We start from the raw sequence: 17,329 nt of genomic DNA on the forward strand, positions 1-17,329 counted from the left end.
CTGAAGTCTCTGTCTGTTCCCTTGGTTTTCTGTGGGTTCTATTCTAACCCAGCCCTGAAGTCTGCACGGTATTTTTCTCTTTTCAAGGAATTTATATGCATGGTGTCTGATCTTCTCCCAGGATAATCTCCCCCAGTGCCTTGCAGCCTGCTCCAGTCTGGACTGATACCCAGCTGTCATCCTGCCATTTCATTTCACCACCACCATCTTGGGGTTTACTGCCTCTGTCCAATGTTGGATCACATATTTCCTGCATCAAAGGCTTTTTTCAATCTATTCTTTATCTACTCTTAAATTTGATCAAATATAGAAGAATATAGAATTTTAGGTTAAAAATAATTTGCCTTTAAAGTCTTGTTCCATTCCATCTAGCTTTCACTAAAGTTGAGAAGGTTAAAGCCGTCCTGTTTTCTGGCTTCCAAAATGGCCTCCTGTCCTAATCTCATCCTTGTAGCTTTGTCTTGTAAGATGACATTGTTATTTTAGTAGGTTTTTGAGAAGGAGCAAAATTAAATATGTGTCCAGTTTGCTAGTTTTTACTGAAAGTCTAATTTTTTTTCTTTTAAACCCTAGGAGGGCGCTCTCTGGCTCTCTTTCACTGGTTTGCTCTGGCGACACAATGGCCTTCTGAGCTTGTTGCTTTATCAAACTCCTGTGTGTGCTGTGCTTAGTCACTCAGTCGTGTCCGACTCTCTGTGACCCCATGGACTGTAACCCACCAGGCTTCTCTGTCCATGGGATTCTCCAGGCAGGAATACTGGAGTCGGTAGCCATGCCCTCCTCCAGGGGATCTTGCCTACCCAGGGATTCTTTACCGTCTGAGCCACCAGGGAAGCCCCACAAATACTGGAGTGGGTAGCCTATCCCTTCTCCTGGGATCTTCTGAATTCAAGAATCGAGCCCAGGTCTTCAGCACTGCAGGTGGATTGAGCCACCAGGGAAGCCCAATCAAGCTCCTAGACTCCCCTTAACTGCTAACCACTCACATCTCCATTGTTTTTGACAGCATCCTTAGAAACTTCTCCACATTCCATCTCAAACAAACCAGTGTGCAGGGGGAACTCCAGAGCTCTCAGCCTTGGTCACACTGCACAGAGTGGCATTTGCCTCACTCTCCACTGGGGTGAAGGGCCAAGTGGGTTGTGGTTTAAGTGCCATGAACTCTCACTGCCCTTACTGAGATTCAGTAGACTTTTTAAAATAAATGTTTCTTCACTTGTTATGTGTTGTTGGGACAGTTTCTTTTTAGAGAAATATTTATTTGGCTTTGCTGGGTCTTAGTAGCAGCACGCGAGATCGTTAGTTGTGGTGTGGTGTGGGATCTAGTTCCTTGACCTGGGATTGAACCCTGCCCCCGCATTGGGACTGTGGAGCCGTAGCCAGTGGACCACTAGGGAAGTCCCTTACAGTGATTTCTAAAGACTGTTTTTTTTTAAACCAGTTTTGGTATTCTCACTGGGGAGTGGATGGAGGGTTTTCTCAGGTTGTAGTTCTAGAACTGGATTTGTGCCCCTTTATTATTTTTTAAAGGGAAATTTTTTAACTGCAAAAAATCTAAAGACTTTTAGATAGCAAAGAATATCATGAACAAATCTGAAATGATAAATTGCAGAAAATTACAAAATAAGAAATAGTGGTTGTAAATTAATAACAGTACTGATAGGTTTAACTGGAGATGTCTTTGTGGTTGTTTAGGTTTTTGTTTTCTTGAAGCTGAAAAACCAGTAACAATTTATTGAGGTAAATATTAAGCTACTTATATAGACTTCTAATAGATACATATATTGTAATAGTCTTTTGTCCCCCCTCTGTTTCAAATATCTCCATCTAGTTTTGTAAAACATTGATGATGGTTTAATTAAGAGTAAAAATACAATACTTATATCTTCTAATTCTAGGGGGCTTCAGTTCAGTTCAGTTTAGTCGCTCAGTCCTGTCCGACTCTTTGTGACCCCATGAATCGCAGCACGCCAGGCCTCCCTGTCCATCACCAGCTCCTGGAGTTCACTCAGACTCACGTCCATCGAGTTGGTGATGCCATCCAACCATCTCATCCTCTGTCGTCCCCTTCTCCTGCCCTCAATCTTTCCCAGCATCAGGGTCTTTTCAAATGAGTCAGCTCTTCGCATCAGATGGCCAAAGTATTGGAGTTTCAGCTTCAACATCAGTCCTTCCAAAGAACACCTAGGACTTATCTCCTTTAGGATGGACTGGTTGGATCTCCTTGCTGTCCAAGGGACTCTCAAGAATCTTCTCCAACACCACAGTTCAAAAGCATCAATTCTACAGTGCTCAGCTTTCTTTATAGAGTCTTCTCCAACACCACAGTTCAAAAGCATCAATTCTTCAGTGCTCAGCTTTCTTTATAGTCCACCTCTCACATCCATACATGACCACTGGAAAAACCATAGCCTTGACTAGACGGACCTTTGTTGGCAAAGTAATGCGTCTGCTTTTTAATATGCTGTCTAGGTTGGTCATAACTGTTGGCTTCTTACTAAAAAATATATCACAGAAGCACCCACTGAAGGAAAACCCAAGGGACTTTGCTTCAAGTAGTCAGAGAACACCATCAGAGTGCTGCTCCAGGAGCAGCTGGACAGCTAGTTCTGTGGCCGTCTGAAGGCCCTCTGTGGCTCCAAAGGCACAGATGCCAGACCTCTGGCTGTTAGGATGCCATGGACCACACTGTCTGCTTCTTCCCCTGTGGAGTAAGTATATCTAAAACAAACAAGTGCTTGGCATGCACACTAGACCATTGGTGAGGCAGGGCAAGGGAGGCCTAGTTGAATAAAACGTTACACGCTTTGTTCTGTTCACTGTTGCACACATAGAAAGTGATATTTGTCCTGTGGGTCAGGGAAAATGTAAAAGGCTGACAGCAGTCAGAACCCACAGCTCTGGCTACTCTGGGCCCCACCTGGTGTTGCACAAAACCAGAGAACAGAGTGGTGTCGCGCTGTAACCTGTTCTCTGAACACAGGCACGTCAGGGCACAGTGGTGAGACGTGCCGGAGTAGAGGACGCACGAGCCACATTCCTACGTGAGGCTTCTTCTCCAGATTTGGAATTTCCTTCTGTAGCCTTGAAGTCTGATCCTGCCTACAGAGGCTTCCGGGATCTCTCTTCTCTGTAGGCCCTTTTGAGCCTGTGTTGGTCAGTGCAGAGGAGCCGGGTCAGAGAAATGAGGGCCTCCCCCAGGGTGTTTCCTCACTAATCTGGAGTTCGGTTAGAACTCGGGAGAAATCAAGAGGAAATGTTGACGTCTTCACCTTTTGTGTCATTTCAGTGGACCTTGTCGTAGTTCAGTCCGGGTGTTCTCAGATGGGATGACTCTGCCCCAGGTGCCTGCCCTCAGGTGGCCCATCGGCACAGAGTCATCTTCAGAACTGTTGTTACCTCTGCTGAGGGAGTGCGTCATTCTATCAGTGAACTGTGCCATCTTTTATTTCTTTAAACAGAACTTTACTCTCTTGGTATCTCTCTAGCAGACTCAGACCCAGAGTCTCTCTTGTCCATCACGGAGGACTCTTCCATGAACAGTTCTCTCCTCACAGACTTTTCCCAAAGAAGAAAGGATAGAACAATCTGCAGAGACTGTTCGGGGAATCCTGGAGGGGCCTCTAGGATTTGGGTCAGTGGTCCACCTAGGAATGTGGAGAACAGAGGCTCTTACCAGGCTTGGAGGTGAGGGGTGAAGATGGCCAAATGCTTGATGAAGTGATAGTTGTTTCTTTGTTTATAGTTTATTAATTTGAAAGACAAGTTGCCAACTAGGAGTTCCTACCCTGTTTCTGAAAGTAGAGAGTTCGGCTGTGGTAGTGTAGAAGGAGATGTTCCTATGAAAAACAGTGACAAGAAAACCCCTTTTATGTGCAGAAAGGGTGCTCAGCTTTCTGGGATAAAGGTGAAATACAACTTTTTTGGTGATAACGGGCAGATCATTCTTATCTTAAAAGCCTAATTATAAAAGAACAATTTAATGGTATCAGGATGAAAGCCCTAGAGTTAGTGTATATCTTTGTTTCCTATTATAAAGCCCTTCTGCCAAGGTCAGTAGCATCAGTGCCAAGTCAGAAACCCAGGCTCTACCAGGCATCACTGTTGCCTTGTGTGGGGAACCAAAGATGGTACAGAATCTGGGTCACGTCTGCAGAGAGGATGGGGTCACAGCTCATACTTAGCCCACCTATCACAGTGGCCTTCATTTGAAAAGTTTTTTCTTTTTTGCCGGACATGGGAAATTCAGGTTTGCCAATACCACACTTGTCTTTTTTTATGGAGCACTCCATCCTTGCTCAAGGGCCGTGCTCATCTTCTCTGTATCATTCCAATTTTAGTATATGTGCTGCTAAAGCGAGCACCACACTGTCTTGATTAATGCTCTTTTATAGATTATAAGTCTTGGAGTCAAATAGCATCAGTCCTGTCACTTCTTCTGCCCTTTCGATGTTGTGTTGGACATTCTGAATCTTTAATCTTTCTATATAAACTGTAGAATCAAGTTGGTTGATAATTTGCTAGAATTTTGATTGGAATTTTGTTGAATCTGTAGTTCAAGTTGAAAAGAACTGACATTTTAATGGTAGTGAGTCTTCCTATCCATGTATACATGGAATATTTCTCCATTTATTTACTCTTTGATTTCTTTCATCAGAATTTTGCAGTATTCCTTATGTAAATCTTGAACAGTTTTGATTTATACCCAAGTATTCGAATTTTTGGTGCTGATGTAAATGGTATTGTGTTTTTAATTTCAAACTCTAGTATTCATTGTTGGTGTATAAGATGGTGACTTTTGTATATTAACTTTGTATCTTGTAATCTTGCTATAATTGCTTATTACTTCCAGCAGGTTGTTTTTTGTTGATTCTTTGGAATTTTCTACATAGATAACCATATATTCTATCAACAAATACAGTTTTATTTCTTCCTTATATTTTCTTATCTTATTGAATTACCTAGTGCTTCCAGTATGATGTTGAAAGGGAGAGCAGACACCTTTGCCTTTTATCTTAACAGGGAAGTATCTAGTTTCATCATTAAATACAATGTGAGCTATAGATTTTTTTGGTAGATATTTTTTAATCAAATTGAGTAAATTTCTCTCCACTCTTAATTTGCTGAGTGTTTCTATTCATGAATGGGTGTGGGATTTTGTTCTTTTTCTGTATATATTGATGTTATATAATTTTTCTTCCTTATTCTGTTGTTGTGAGGGATTATATCAATAACTGAATACTGAATCAGGCTTGCATACCTAGATTTTATAAAGTCTACTTGACTGTGGTATATAGTTCTTTTTATACATCATTGGCTTCTATTTTCTAATGCTTTGTTGAGGATTTTTGCTTCTATGTTCACAGAAGATATTGGTCTGTAATTTTCTTTTCTTGTAATATGTTTGTCTGGTTTTAGCATTAGGGTAATGCTGGTCCCATAGATTATGTTATGAAGTAGTCTTTTTGCTTCTATCTTCTGGAAGAGATTGTAGGGAACTGGTATAATTTCTTCCTTAAATTTTTGGTAGAATTCATCAGTGAACTTGTCTGGGCCTGGTGATTTCTCTTTTGGCAGGTTATTATTTATTGATTTTATTTCTTTAATTCATATAGGCCTCTTTAAATTGTCTATTTCTTTTTGTGTGAATTTTGACAAATTGTGTCTTCCAAGGAATTAGCCCATTCCATCTAGGTTATCGCATTTCTGGGTCAAGAGTTGTTCATAATATTCCTTAATTATCTTTTTAATTTCTATGGGATCAATGTTAGTGGCCCCTCTTTTGTTTCTGATGTTAGTAACTTGTGTCTTTTTTCTTAGTTAACATGGCTAGAAGTTTGTAAATTTTATTTACAATGGAATTCAGTGCTGAAAAGAAATGAGTTATCAAGCCATGAAAAGACATGATAGAACTTACATGAATATTACTAAGTGAAAGATGCCAATCTGAAAAGGCTACATACTTTATGATTCCAATTATATGATATTCTGGAAAAGGCAAAACTAGGGAGGCAATAAAAAGATCAGTGGTTGCCAGGGTTTGAGTGGGAGAGAGGGATGAATAGGCAGAGCATCGAGAACTTTTAGGGCAGTGAAACTCGTTTGTATGATACTATAATGGTAGATACATTTCATTATACATTTGTCCAAACCCATAGAACGTATAACACCAAGAGCAAACCCTGATGTAAACTATGGACTTTGGATGATAATGAGGTATCAGTGTAGGTTCATCAGTTGTAACAAATGAATCATTCTGGTGGGATGGTGATAATAGAAGTCTACCTTCTGATTAGTATTGCTGTGAACCTAAAACTTCTCTAAAAAATAAAGTCTATTAAAACCAAAACCAGAACATAACAGTTACTCTTTTAATACCCCAATGAGCTCTCCTTGAACCCTCTTTGGCCATTGGAAATATTGTTGAGAGTACCTTCCCCAACCTCAGATCTTCCTAGTTGCGTTTTGCTCCTGGGACCTAATGAAGCTTGTGGCCTGTAACTAGCTCTCCTGATTCTCAGTGGCTTTATCCTGTAGTGGCCACCACTGTTGACCTGCAACTCCAGGCAGATTGACTCTCTTCTCACTTATCTCATCCATCTTTATTTGCCCGATATACCTGTTTCTCTGCAGTAAGTCACTAATGGTTTCTAGCACACTGCAAGATAGAAGTTAAAGAAACAATGTTTGTTGACTGATTCATTAAAGTGCCTAGTAGAAACATTAAGAGCAGTACATGTCATCCTTGCCTTGAGGTCTTGGTCTTTTAGTGTTGTGTGAATAAATCATTTCAGAAGAAATCAAAAGTTCAGACTTTATCCTGACAAAAATTAAATATCTGAGTGAGTTTTCATTTTCTATATTTTTCTGGACTTCTTTTTAACTCTGAAAGATGTCCCCTCTGAAGAAGACAGGCCATCTGAAATTTGTAGTTTAGTACATGCACATGGACAGGCGGGAGGGGGCAGGGATGGAGGGGCCAGGAGGGCTTTCCTTTGGCTTTCTTTTCTTTTTCTTTTTACTGTGTTAGCATATGTTGTCTCTCATCCACAGTTTTCAGAGCAGCATAAAGCTGGATTATGTGTCCCTCTGCAACTTCAGGTGAAAGGCGGGCTGTCCATGCTTCTTTTTGGGCTGCTCTCCCTTAGTTTTAGTTGGATGGGGGGCTGTCTGCATAGTGCCTTGCTGGCTGGATCCTTCAGCTTGCAGACTCTTGTCTGCATCCTTCTCAGAACTTGAGGGAGTCATCTCCCATTTGCTGCTGGCAGCTTTCATGTCTTTAGTCTTTGTGGCCTTGACTCGAGAATATTTTCTCCTCTTCTTGGGCCCTCCAAGAGGCAGCGAACTTTCAGATGATTTCCAGTCCAGAGGCTGGAGCCATTTTGAAGTGCTTACTATAAGAGTCCTTTGGCTTATCAAAGGGAGATTTCTGGGTGGTGTCCAAGATGTGCTGCATTTCCTTATGTTTATGTTAGAAGATGGCTTTTGTCTAGGAAAGAAATGAAATATGTGAGCTTCTGCTCAATATGTACCCTAAGTATTTGTAGTCCTTAGGTACTGTCATAGTATAAATCTTTTTTTTTTTTCTCCTTTGCTGAGTTCATTCTCCTTTAAGACTCTTACCTTTATTTCTATGAGAATGATCTAACTTCATTTCTGGTCATGATTTTAAAGCATTATTCAAACCTTGTATTTTTAAATGCCCTGAGGATATGTTTATTTGGATACCTGTCCTGACCCCAGGCTTCCTGGTATAATTGCCACTCTGGGCCTCAGCCCTTTCTTACATTAATGCATTCAGCTGAAGTCAGTGCTCTCTAAAATTCCACCTTGCTCTAAAAATCTACTTTGTGTATTCTATTAGAATTAATTTAGAGTATATGCACTGTGCCCCCGCCCCGCTCACCCCCTATATTCAGTAAAGAGATCAATATAAGTCCGAGAGAGAGAAGTTTTCCTCAAGAGAGTGAGGTTTTCAAAATTACTAATTGTCACTACCTAAAGTCCCTCAATTTTTCTTTAGAATTCCATTTTTTAACCACAAAATCTCAACCATGTTTTTAATTAAACTCTTAATTTTGAGATAATTGTAGACCTACCTAGAGCTGGAAGAAATAATATAGAGATGTACCCTTCATCCAGTTTCCCCTAAATTAAATATCTTGAAAAATTACAAACAATAACACAGTTAGGATACTGCCATTGACAGAGTCCAGATACAGAGTAGTTCCTTCACGTTTCCCTTTTACCGTCGTACCTACTTTCCTCCTTCCTCATCTCCTCAACTCCGGGCAACCAATTTGTTGTCCAGATTACATGATTTTGTTATTTCAAGAGTGCTGTACAAGTGAACTTATATTGAACCTTTTGGGATGGACCTTTTTTTCACGCAGCAAACTCTGGAGATTCATCCAGGTTGCTTCGTGCATCAGTAGTCCATTCTGTGTTTATTGCTGAGGTCATGGCATGGATGTACCAGTTTGTTTAATGATTCATCCATTGAAGGACATGTGAGTTGTTTCCGGTTTATAGGTATTAGAAATAAAGCTGCTATAAACCTTTGTGAACAGGTTTTTGTGTGAATGTAAGTCTTCCTTTCTCTGGGATTAAAGCTCAGGAGAGCAATTGCTGGGTCATATGTTAGTTTTATATTTGGCTTGTGAAGAAACTACCAAGCTGTTTTCCAGAGTGAAAACATATATATTCCTACCAGCAATATATGAGTGACCCAATTTCTTTGCATCGTCATCAACACTTGGTGTTATTATTTTTTATTGTAGCCATTCTGATAGGTATGTAACGATGACTCACTGTGGTTTTATTTTGCATTTCCCTAGTGGCTAATGATGTGGAACATGTTTTCATGTGTTTATGTGCCATCTGTATATTGTTTGGTGAAGTTACAGTTCATGTCTTTTGCTCATTTTCTAAGTGATCTATTTGTTTTCTTACTGTTGATTTTTTCGTACTCCTATTGGTTTATTTTTATTTTTTAAATTGAAGTAGAATTGATTTTCAATGTTGCATTAGTTTTGAGTGTACATAAAGTTATTCAGTTGTACTATACATTATGTGTGTATATATATATATATATTCTTTTTCCTATTATTTTCCATTATGGTTTATTACAGAATGTTGAATATAGTTCCCTGGGCTATACAGTAGGACTTTATTGTTTATTTATTTTATATATGTAGTTTGTATCTGCTAATCCCAAACTCCTAAATTATCTCTTTCCCTTCCTTTCCTCCTTTGGCAACCATGAGTTTGTTTTCTGTGTCTGTGAATCTATTTCTGTTTTGTAAATGAACTCATTTGTATCATATTTTAGATTCCACATATAAGTGATACCATATCATTTGTCTTTCTCTTCTTTCGGTTAGTATGATAATCTCTAGGTTGGTCCATCTTGCTGCAAATTATTTCATTATTTTTATGGCTGAGTAATATTCCATTATATATACATCTCTATTATCCATTTATCTATTGATGGACATTTGGTTGCTCCCATGTCTTGGCTATTGTAAATAGAGTTATTCTGAACATTGAGGTGTATCCATCTTTTTGAATTAGAGTTTTCTCTGGATATATGCCCAGGAGTGGGATTGCTGGATCATATGGCAACTCTACTTTTAGTTTTTTAATGGAACTTCATACTGTTTTCAATTGTGGTTGCCCCAGTTTACATTCCTACCAACAACGTAGGAGGGTTCCTTTTTTCTCCACACCCTCTCCAGCATTTATTATTTGTAGACTTTTTTGATTAATGTGTATCTCAGCATGTTCCTCCTTGGGTTTATCCTGTACAGGACCCCCTGCACTTTCTGGACTTGGGTGACTCTTTCTTTTTCTATGTTAGGAAAGTTTTTGACTATGATCTCATCCAATGTTTTCTCAGGCCCTTTCTCTTTTTCTTTGGGACCCCTATAATTCGAATATTGGTGCATTTAATGTTGTCCCAGAGGTGTCTGAGACTGTTCTCATTTCATTCTTTATTCTGTTCCATGGCAGAGATTTCTACCATTCTGTCTTCTCAGTCACTTATCTGTTCTTCTGCCTCAGTTATTCTGCTATTGATTCCTCTAGTGTATTTTTCATTTCAGTTATTTATTGTTCATGTCTTTTGTATTCTTTGTAGACTTTTTAATGATGGCCATTCTGACCAGTGCAAGGTAATACCTCATTGTGCTTTTGATTTGCATTCCTCTAATAATTAGCATAGTTGACCATTTTTTCATGTGCCTATTGGCCGTCTATATGTCTTCTTTGGATAAATGTCTATTTAGGTGTTCTGCACATTTTTTGATAGGGTTGGGTTCTTTTTTAATATTAAACTGTATAAGATGTTTGTATATTTTGGAAAATTAAAGCTTTATTGGTTGCATCATTTGCAAGTGTTTTTCCCAGTCTGTATGTTGTCTGTTCATTTTGTTTATGGTTCCTTTGCTGTACAAAAGCTTATAAGTTTGAGTCTCATTTGTTTATTTTTGCTTTTATTTCTGTTGCCTTGGGAGACTGACCTAAGAAACATTGCTACCATTTATGTCAGAGAATACTTTGCCTATGTTCTCTTCTAGGAGTTTAATGGTGTCATGTCTTATATTTAAATCTTTAAGCCATTTAGAGTTTATTTTTGTGTAGGGTGTGAGGGAGTGTTCTAACTTGATTTACATGTGACTGTAGCTTTCCCAACACTACTTGCTAAAGAGACTGTTCTGCATTGTTCTTGACTCTTGTTGAAGACTGATCCTAAGTGTATAGGTTTATTTCTGGGGTCTCTATTTTTTCTGCTGATTCTTATGTCTGTTTTTGTGCCAGTACCATACTGTTTTGATTACTGTGGCTTTTTGGCATTTTCTGAAGTTTGGGACAGTTATGCCTCCAGCTTTGTTCTTTTTCCACCAAATTGCTTTGGCAATTCTGGGTTTTTTATGCTTCCATATAAATTTTAGGATTATTTGTTCTAGTTTTGTTTAAAATGTCATAGGTAATTTGATAGAGGTCACATTAAATCTGTAAATTGCTCTGGGTAGTGTGGCCATTTTAACAGTGTTAATTCTTCCAATCCAAGAGCATGGAATATCCTTCCATTTCTTTGAATCATCTTCAGTTTCCTTTATCTATGTTTTATAGTTCTCAGCATATGGGTCTTTGACCTCCTTGATCGCCTCCTTTGTTCTTTTTTTTTTTTTAATTTGATTCTAAACAGGATTTTTTTTTTTTCACTTTCCTTTTCTGATACTTCATTATTAGTATATAGAAATGCAACCTATTTCTGTATGTTAATCTTTTATCCTGCTACCCTGTTGAATTCGTTTATCAGTTTTAGTAGTTCTTGGTGGAGTCTTCAGGATTTTCTATATGTATTGAATCATGTCATCTGCACGTCATGACAGTTTTACCTCTTCCTTTCCAACTTGGATACTTGTTGTTTTTTCCTTTTCTGATGACTGTGGCTAGGAATTCCAGTGCTATGTTGAACAGAAGTGGTGAGAGTGAGCATGCTTGTCGTGTTTCAGCTTTTAGTGAGCCTTTCAGCTTTCCGTCATTGACTATTATGTTGGCTGTGTGTTTATCATACATAGCTTTTGTTGTGCTGAGGTAGGTTCCCTTTGTACCCATTTTGGTGAGAGTTTCTACCCTGAATAAATTTTCAAATGATTTTTTTTTGCCTCTGTTGATGATAGAGGATCATCGATCATCTACCTGATGATCATGTGCTTTTTGTCTTTTCTTTTGTTGATGTAGTTGTATCACATTAATTGATTTGCATATGTTGAGCCATCTTTTGACCCTGGGATGAATCCAGCTTGATTGTGGTGTATGATCTTTTTTATATGTTGTTGGATTTGGTTTGCTAATATTTTGCTGAGGATTTCTGCAGGCAGAATATTTTAGGCTATGTTTTGTTATTCAACTGCCACTCTATGTCTTTTAGTCTGTTGACACTTAAGGTAATTATTGATAGATATGAATTGTCATTTTAAACCTTGTTTTCCAGTTGATTTTGTATTTCTTCTTTGTTCCTTTTTCTTTTTCCTTTTGTGGTTTGATGGAGTTTTTAGATTGCATAAAAATTCAATTTTTATTTATCTGTAGTGTTTTTGAGTGTATCTTTTTAAGTATCTTTTACATTACCCACGAATAACTTATCACATCTAATGGTGTAATTTTCCCAGGTTGAGTGGAATATAGATATCTAACCTTTCTTTATGTCCCCCTTACCTTCTCATATTTGTAATTGTCTTAAATATTTTTCTTTAGATACATTTAGAACCGTATCAGTGTAATAACTTTTGCTTCAGCCATCAACATATTTAGAGAACTTGAGAAGGAAACCCTATTATATTTACCTACACATTTGCTCAGCATTATCTATTTCCTGATGTTCCTCCTCTATTTTTTCTGTTTAAAAAAATTCAGTCATTCTTTTAGTGTAGGTCTTCTAGTGAAAAATTCTCTTTAGTTTTCCTTCATCTTAACATTTGTTGAGCTCTCCTTTATTTTTGCTGTGTGTCAGGTTGTGGGTTGACAGTTCCTTTCTTTCAATACTTGAAAACATTGTGCCACTTCTAGCCTCTATAGTTTCTGCTGAGAAATTGTCTGTATTTCAACTTGTTTCCCTTATAAATAAGGTGTCATTTTTCTCTGGCTGCTTTCAGGAATTATTTTCTTTAGTTTTCAGAAGTTAAATTTTGGAATATCTTGGCATGATTTCTTTGAGTTTATCCTGTTAATGGTTTGCTCAGTTGTTTGATCTGTAGGGTTATGTCTCTTGCCAGATTTGGAGTAACTTTTGAGTACCTTTGAGTACCTTCTCAGCCTTGCTGCTTTCTCCTCTCTTCCGGGGACTCTGAAAACATGATTGTTAGATTTTGCTTTATGGTTCCAAATTCATTTTCTTTTCTTTGGCTCCTGTAAGCAATACTGCAATGAACATAACTACAGAAGTCTTCTGGCCCTTCCTGAGGCTTTTTTCCCCTTAGGACTGGTTTCTAAAGGTGGAATTTCTTAAAACAAATGTAGATAATAAGGATTTTCATATATTATTGGATTGCCTTCCAGAAATTGTACCATTTCTATTCCAACAGTCAGTGAGTGAATTCTTCCATTGAGAGACAAAAATGAGAGAATTTCATTATTGTTTTAATTTACATTCCTTGCATTTTAGTGAGACTGAACATTTTAAAGTGATTATTGGTCCTTTTTTTCTTTTGTGAATTTCTGACTCATAGCCTTTGCCCATTTTCCTATTAAAATATTCATGGTTCTGTCATTGATTTGTATGCAGTCTTTGAATATTAAGTATGTTGGCCCTCTGTTTCTTATATTATGAAGAGAAATGTCAAAGCATACTGATGAAAGACTCTGCATTCTAAATGTCTAGTTAGGGTTGAGTCCAGTTGCTACCTATTTGAACAAATTTGAGAAACAGACTTTGCATCTCAGTTTCCTTATGTGTAGAATGTAGAATGTGTTTGTGTAAACAAAGAATGTTGTGTAGCACAAAGAAAGTACTTCATTAAATCTGTTGATAATATTAGTATTATATTTCTTACTTTCAGCTTGTCATTGTCTTTTATTTGTATTCGTTTCCTTTTGGTCTTATAGATCCGAACTAATGAGTGGTTTCATGTAAATAATCAAATAAGGCCTGATAACCTTACTCCTTCACATATCCAGTGTTTTCTTATGGCTTTGGGCCTTTGTCAAATATGGTGTAGCTGCCTATATTAAGAGCCTATGTTTGTTTCTTAGGATGTGGAATCAATAAACCATGTTTCTTTATAAAAGAGTACATGTATTAAATAGCTAAGAATGACAAAATTGTATTGACTTACTGATGTTGGATTTGAAAGCTGGTTCTTGGGTTGAATACCTCTTTTATCTGAGTGGTTTGCACATTTTTAGTGCTATGCATGATGGGGAGCAAATACTGCAATATTTCTTGAGTTTGAGCTATATTTTTATCCCTGTAGATTCTTTTCTCATCATCTGTCCAGTTTATATCAGCCTTCTTGCTTTGGAAAGATGGACATTCTTTCATATTGCTTTTTAAGTTGTGATGCAGATCTGGGGAGCAACCATAAAAATATATATAGATACATAAACTGAGTTGATTAAGCAGTTACTTAGCATTATCTGCCAAAGATTCTATCTAAGAATTCTTATCCATCTGAAGCTTATGGGGCAGAAAATAAACAAATAAAACATGTCAGATAATAAAATTTATGGGAGAAAATAAAGCTGGGAAGGGGAATAGAGAATTCTTGGGGAGGGGCTGATTTCTGTTTTTAAAAAGGTGGTCAAAGAAGGCCTCCTTATGATGCTACCATATCAGAGGACTTAGGGAGCGAGTCAAGCCACTGTCGGAGGGAGGAGCATTCGCAGCAAGGGGAACAGTAAGTGCAAAGGCACTGAGCCAGGAGCATGGTCGTGTGTGCAGGGCGCACCATGATGAGACAAGTGGCTAAAGCAGAATCAATAAGCAGAAAGATATAAGCTAGATAGGTGACTTAGTTCACATAAGGCCTCACGGGCCATTGTAAGAACTCTGATTTTTACTGAGTGTGAAATAGGGAGGCCCTGGCAGGCTTTGAGGAGTGTCACATCTCACTCAGATCTGCTTTAATAGGATCATGCTGGTTGCTGAGTAGAGAAGAGACGGAAGAGGTGCAGGGGTAGACAGGCAGGGAGGTCTCATGGAAGGCTACTGAAGGAATCTGTTAACAGGAGAGCGCACGGCAGCTTGGACCAGGGTGGTGGCAGTCATCAGAGGGAGGGGTGCAAGCAGGGGAGGGAAGAATCCTGAGTATATTTTGAGATTTTCCAATGAATTAGATGTGGGGTGAGAAAAGAAGAGAGAAATCAGTGGTAGCCCCAAAGCTGCTGTTTGAGGAAGTAGAAGGACAAGAGAGAAAACTATGGGAAAACTCTGTTAGAAATTCCTTCTTTATTATTTATTAATAGATGATATGAAGGAATTAGTTTATTTTGTTAGTTGTGGTAAGAGTATAATAACATTAAAAAGGTGTAGAGAACTGTTTTAAAAAATAAAGTTCATTTGAAAAGTTGTTTATTCCACTCCATACTCATTAGGATGGCTATTGTCAAAAAACAGAAAATGATAAGTGTAGGCAAGGATGTGGAGAGATTAAAACCCTTGTGCATTGCTGGCTGGAATGTAAAATGGTGTAGTTGATACGGAGAACAGTATGGCGGTTCCTCAAAAACTGAAAATAGAATTACCATAGGGTAATTGACGGTCCAGCAATTCTACTTCTGGGTATATCCCCAGAATTGATTGCATCTTGGAGAGTTATCTGTACACCAGTGTTCATAGTAGTGTTACTCACAGTAGCCAAAAGATGGAAGCAACTCAAGTGCCCGTTGACAGATAAATGGATAAGCAAAATGTGGTATATATATAATGGGATATTATTGAGCCTTAAAAAGGAAGGAAATTCTGATACCTGCTACAACACAGATGAACTTTAAGGACATTATGCTAAGTGAAATAAGTCAGTCACTAAAAGACAATGTGTTTTTTTTTCCCAAATATTCAATTCCACGTATATTGGATACCTAGAATAGTCAAAGTAGGATAGTTGCCAGGGGCTAGGAGGAGGGGGGAATGGGAAGTTGTCATTTAATGGCTATGGCATTTCAGTCTTGCAAGATGAAAACAGTTCTGGAGGCTGTATACAACAATGTGAATGTATTCAACACTGCTGAACTTTATACTTAAAAATACTTAAGATGGTAAATTTTATGTCATGTGTATTTTAACAGAATTTTTAAAATTCAATATATATAGGTAGAGAGAGGGGAAAAAAAGAACCCTAAGTAAAACTTGAAGGAAAATTGGTAGACATTTTAAAGGATGTAGCAGTATTATTTATAATTATGATGCCTAAATTGATATATATGTTGACAGCATAAGAAAAAAGTAGAATACACTTAGAATAAAAGCAAGAAATACATTATGTTTTATATTAAAAAAAAGTTTATCTAGTTAAGAGACATAGACTGAACTATTTATGGGCAAAACAATATGATTTGCTGACTTTGCTTTAATTACTTCAGCAAAAAAAAAGTAGTGGGAATATAAGTGAAACAAGAATAGCAGGACGCTGATAACTATTAAAAGGTGGGTGACAGGCACCAGTGGTTCATTATTCTATTCTACTTTTGTTTATGCTTGAAATATCCACAATAATGCTTTTGAAAAAGGAACTGTCCATTACTAAAAAGAAAGGAAACAGATGACTAAAGCACTCACTGAATTAAACTAGACTTGAAAGACAGTTAATGAGGGTATGTATAATTGCAATATCTGGCAGTGCTGGCAAATAAAATGAATTCATCTATAGTCTCTTGAGAAGCTGTGCCTAGGCTGTTCACTGAAACATTATTATGTAGCTGGCATGTTTAGTTTGGTAAATAGATATGAAAAATATATAGTCCTTGCCTTAAATATGCCAACAATTGGGACTAGAGAGAGAAGTAAAGCATCAGTTAGAATATTATATCTATAGGATAAGGCAAGGTACTTACTGTAGCATTGCTGAAGAGGTACTTCCAGCCATACTTAGAGCTGGAAAAAGCAATATTCCTAATTCCTAATTAATCTGAGACTTGATGCACAGGTATGTCAGCTAGTTAAAAAAAAAAAAAGAGTAGTAATCTAGGTTCATGTCTATGTCCATGTTCATGTCAATGGACATGAGCTTGAGCAAACTCTGGGAGATGGTGAGGCACAGGGAGGCCTGGCGTGCTGCAGTCCATGGGGTTGCAAAGAGCTGGACACAACTGGGCAACTGAGCAGCAGCAGCAGTAATCTAGGGAGTGGGACCAGCATGGCACACTCAGGAAATCACAAGTATGGTTTAGAAGGACTAGAAATCAGATAGGTGTGAATAAGTGGTTCAAACTAGAGACCTCGTCTGTAATAACAGTACTTCTGGGAGATTTCCTGAGATAGGAATCATGTGTGACTGGTAGATGCTTAATGCTTTAAAAAGTGAATTGTTAGGAGGCCTTTATACATGGAAGTGATATAATTAGATCTTCATTTTTGAAAGATCAGAGTGGCAGCCAGGAGGTTGTCAGGTTGAAGAAAAGTGAGGCAGAGGGACAAGTTAGGAGGCTAATTTAGGGGAGGCAGAAAGGGAGTCTGAATCAAAGGAACATATATCTATGACTCATTACAAATATAAACTCTCCCAGAACTGGAGAAGTCTGCCTAGGCTGCTGGTGAATCTCCGACAGATCCAGTTCATCTCCACTTGAATAGCCCAGTAATGGGAAAGGACAGACTTCTGGGAGA

At 38.0% G+C, this 17,329-nt stretch overlaps 2 protein-coding genes and 1 non-coding gene across 13 annotated transcripts in view; 1 reads left to right on the plus strand and 2 right to left on the minus strand.

Annotated features, from left to right (window-relative positions):
- Positions 1-17,329, plus strand: part of CYREN (cell cycle regulator of NHEJ) — a 194,372-nt gene that overhangs the window by 21,141 nt on the left and 155,902 nt on the right. The gene's annotated exons all lie outside the window — the stretch shown is intronic.
- Positions 4,257-4,364, minus strand: LOC147373759 (U6 spliceosomal RNA). The gene has a single exon (XR_015163344.1). It is a non-coding gene; the product is annotated as a U6 spliceosomal RNA (small nuclear RNA).
- Positions 6,358-17,329, minus strand: part of AGBL3 (AGBL carboxypeptidase 3) — a 97,276-nt gene continuing 86,304 nt past the window's right edge. Inside the window, exons 18-19 of the mRNA XM_086395551.1 lie at positions 13,842-14,073; positions 6,358-7,489 (exon numbers count right to left, since the gene is read on the minus strand). Coding sequence (XP_086251677.1) covers positions 7,078-7,489; positions 13,842-14,073 — 644 coding nt within the window. The 3' untranslated portion in view covers positions 6,358-7,077. The remainder of the gene's footprint in view (positions 7,490-13,841; positions 14,074-17,329) is intronic.

This window comes from Bos grunniens, chromosome 4 (genome assembly GCF_055505025.1).
Source record: "Bos grunniens cultivar Pamir isolate PY7600 chromosome 4, Bosgru_T2T1.0, whole genome shotgun sequence".
In the NCBI taxonomy this organism is placed as follows: Eukaryota; Metazoa; Chordata; class Mammalia; order Artiodactyla; family Bovidae; genus Bos; species Bos grunniens.